Source organism: Microtus ochrogaster, unplaced genomic scaffold (assembly GCF_000317375.1).
Source record: "Microtus ochrogaster isolate Prairie Vole_2 unplaced genomic scaffold, MicOch1.0 UNK1, whole genome shotgun sequence".
NCBI classification, from domain to species: Eukaryota; Metazoa; Chordata; class Mammalia; order Rodentia; family Cricetidae; genus Microtus; species Microtus ochrogaster.
In genome coordinates, this window is record NW_004949099.1 from 29,567,805 (window position 1) to 29,569,881 (window position 2,077).

The 2,077-nt window shown below is 48.5% G+C and overlaps 1 protein-coding gene across 1 annotated transcript in view; it reads left to right on the forward strand.

Moving 5' to 3' along the window:
• Mkrn2 (makorin ring finger protein 2) overlaps positions 1 to 2,077 on the forward strand; it is a 27,672-nt gene that overhangs the window by 18,492 nt on the left and 7,103 nt on the right. The window contains exons 3-4 of the mRNA XM_005365042.2: positions 61 to 242; positions 1,110 to 1,414. Coding sequence (XP_005365099.1) covers positions 61 to 242; positions 1,110 to 1,414 — 487 coding nt within the window. The remainder of the gene's footprint in view (positions 1 to 60; positions 243 to 1,109; positions 1,415 to 2,077) is intronic.

Below are 2,077 nucleotides of genomic sequence, written 5' to 3' on the forward strand. Positions count from 1 at the left end.
GGGGGGGGGTGTAGGTATTTGGGCCTGCAAGACCATGATACATTGTTGTGTCTTGTTCAGATATGACCATACGAAGCCCCCAGCTGCAGCAGGTGGAGCTGTAGGCCCTGCACCCCACCCTGTGCCCTCCTCAAGCTTGTCCAATCCTCACCCTTCTCCTGACATCGTCACATCTGTTACGAGAACACATTTGCATGAACCAGGGAAGCGGGAGAAGAAGATGCTGGTGCTCAGAGACCGCAGTGAGTGAATGCAGCCTTTGCTGCCTCCGGGAAAGCAGAATGTGGTTTAGTGCTGCTGCCACCCTTCCTCATCAGGAAGCTCCTGGCACCCCAGGACCCAGAGTTGACCTGAAAACAGGCTGCAGAGGTTCAGAGGTGCATCTCCACAGCTGGGCTGAGCTCCACTTTGGGCCCGTCAGAGTGGTCTTTTCTCACTGTGAAATTGCCTCTTACAGGGGTCACCCACTGATGAGACGCTGTTCATTTTGAAGCTAGCTGGGTCTTTTTGTTTTGCTTGTTTTTGGTCTTTTGAGATGGGGTTTCTCTCTATGGCCCTGGCTGTCCTGGAACACTCTTTGTAGACCAGGCTGGACTTGAACTTAGAGATCTACCTGCCGCTCCCTCCTGAGGGTTGGGATTAAAGCTATGTCAGACTGAAGCTGGCATTTTATGCGAGAGACATGTCACTTTTCTCTTGTTTGATGTCATGTCCTGGTAGTGACTGCTTTAGGAGCATTTTCAGACACAGAGCAAGGAAGGGGTTTGGGCCGAGACCAGGTTTGTGAGAAAGAAGTCGTCAAGTGGTAAAGGCTTTTGTGCTGCTGGGCCTCAGGAAAGTTTCCTAGCTCTTGGGCTTGTTCCCCTCAGGATCTCATGTTTTGGGGTTTAAGCATTAAATGGTCTGTATGTTGACATCTTTGCGTTCTGTATAAAAAGACCTCATTCTTTTGTTCTGGATGGCCAGCCCTTGACTGCCTGGGCCATCTCCCAGCCTCTGCACTGTTGTTATGTGGTCTACTTTTCTCTAACTGTTCCTAATTTGGACTAGTACCTACATGAAAGGTGAGCCTGTTCTCATGTGTGTGTATGTGTGCATTTTGTGTTGAGATCTCACTGGCCTGGCTGAAGACAAGACTCTCCCGAGCACAGTGAATAATCCAGGTGGCTGCAGTGACCCTCAGACCAGCCCAGAGACGAAGCCCCATTCCTATCTAGATGCCATCAGGAGTGGCCTGGACGACTTGGAGGCCAGCAGTTCCTATAGCAGTGAGCAGCAGTTGTGCCCCTATGCTGCTGCTGGGGAGTGCCGGTTTGGAGATGCCTGTGTCTACCTGCATGGGGACATGTGTGAGATCTGCAGGCTTCAAGTCCTGCACCCCTTTGACCCAGAACAAAGAAAAGCTCATGAGAAGGTAACTTGAAAACCTTAGCATGAACTCATTTTAAGAAACCTGAATGTACCATGGGACAGAGTCAGGAGTCTCACAGCTATCTTTCTGCCAGAATGCCTGTGTTGTGTATCTGACTTAGTTTTACTGTTTCCAAGTTCCTTTCCTGTTGCCGTTTTATCAGTTTTTTGATTATTTAGGACAAAGAAGGATGGCTCAGCAATTAAGAATACTTGCTGCTCTTGCAGAGGACCAGCATTGGCTTCCCAGCGCCCACTGCTGACATGCTCTTCTCACTTCCACAAGAACCTCGTGTACCTACACATGTGCGCATGCACACACAAGAGTAATAGTGATGAGATAAATCATTAAGCTTTAAGAAATGCAAAGTAGTGCTGGAGAGATGGCTCAGCAGTTAAGAGCACTGGCTGTTCTTCCAGAGGATCCGGGTTCAATTCCCAGCACCCACACGGCAGCTCATAACTGTCTGTAACTCGTTACAGGGGATCTGACACTCTCACACAGATAAACATGCAGGCAAACATGGAAGCACATGAAATAAAAATTAAAAAGAAATAATATAAATAATTTTGTTTTGTTTTTTGAGACAGGGTTTCTCTGTAGCTTTGGAGCCTGTCCTGGAACTAGCTCTTGTAGACCAGGCTGGCCTTGAACTCACAGAGATCC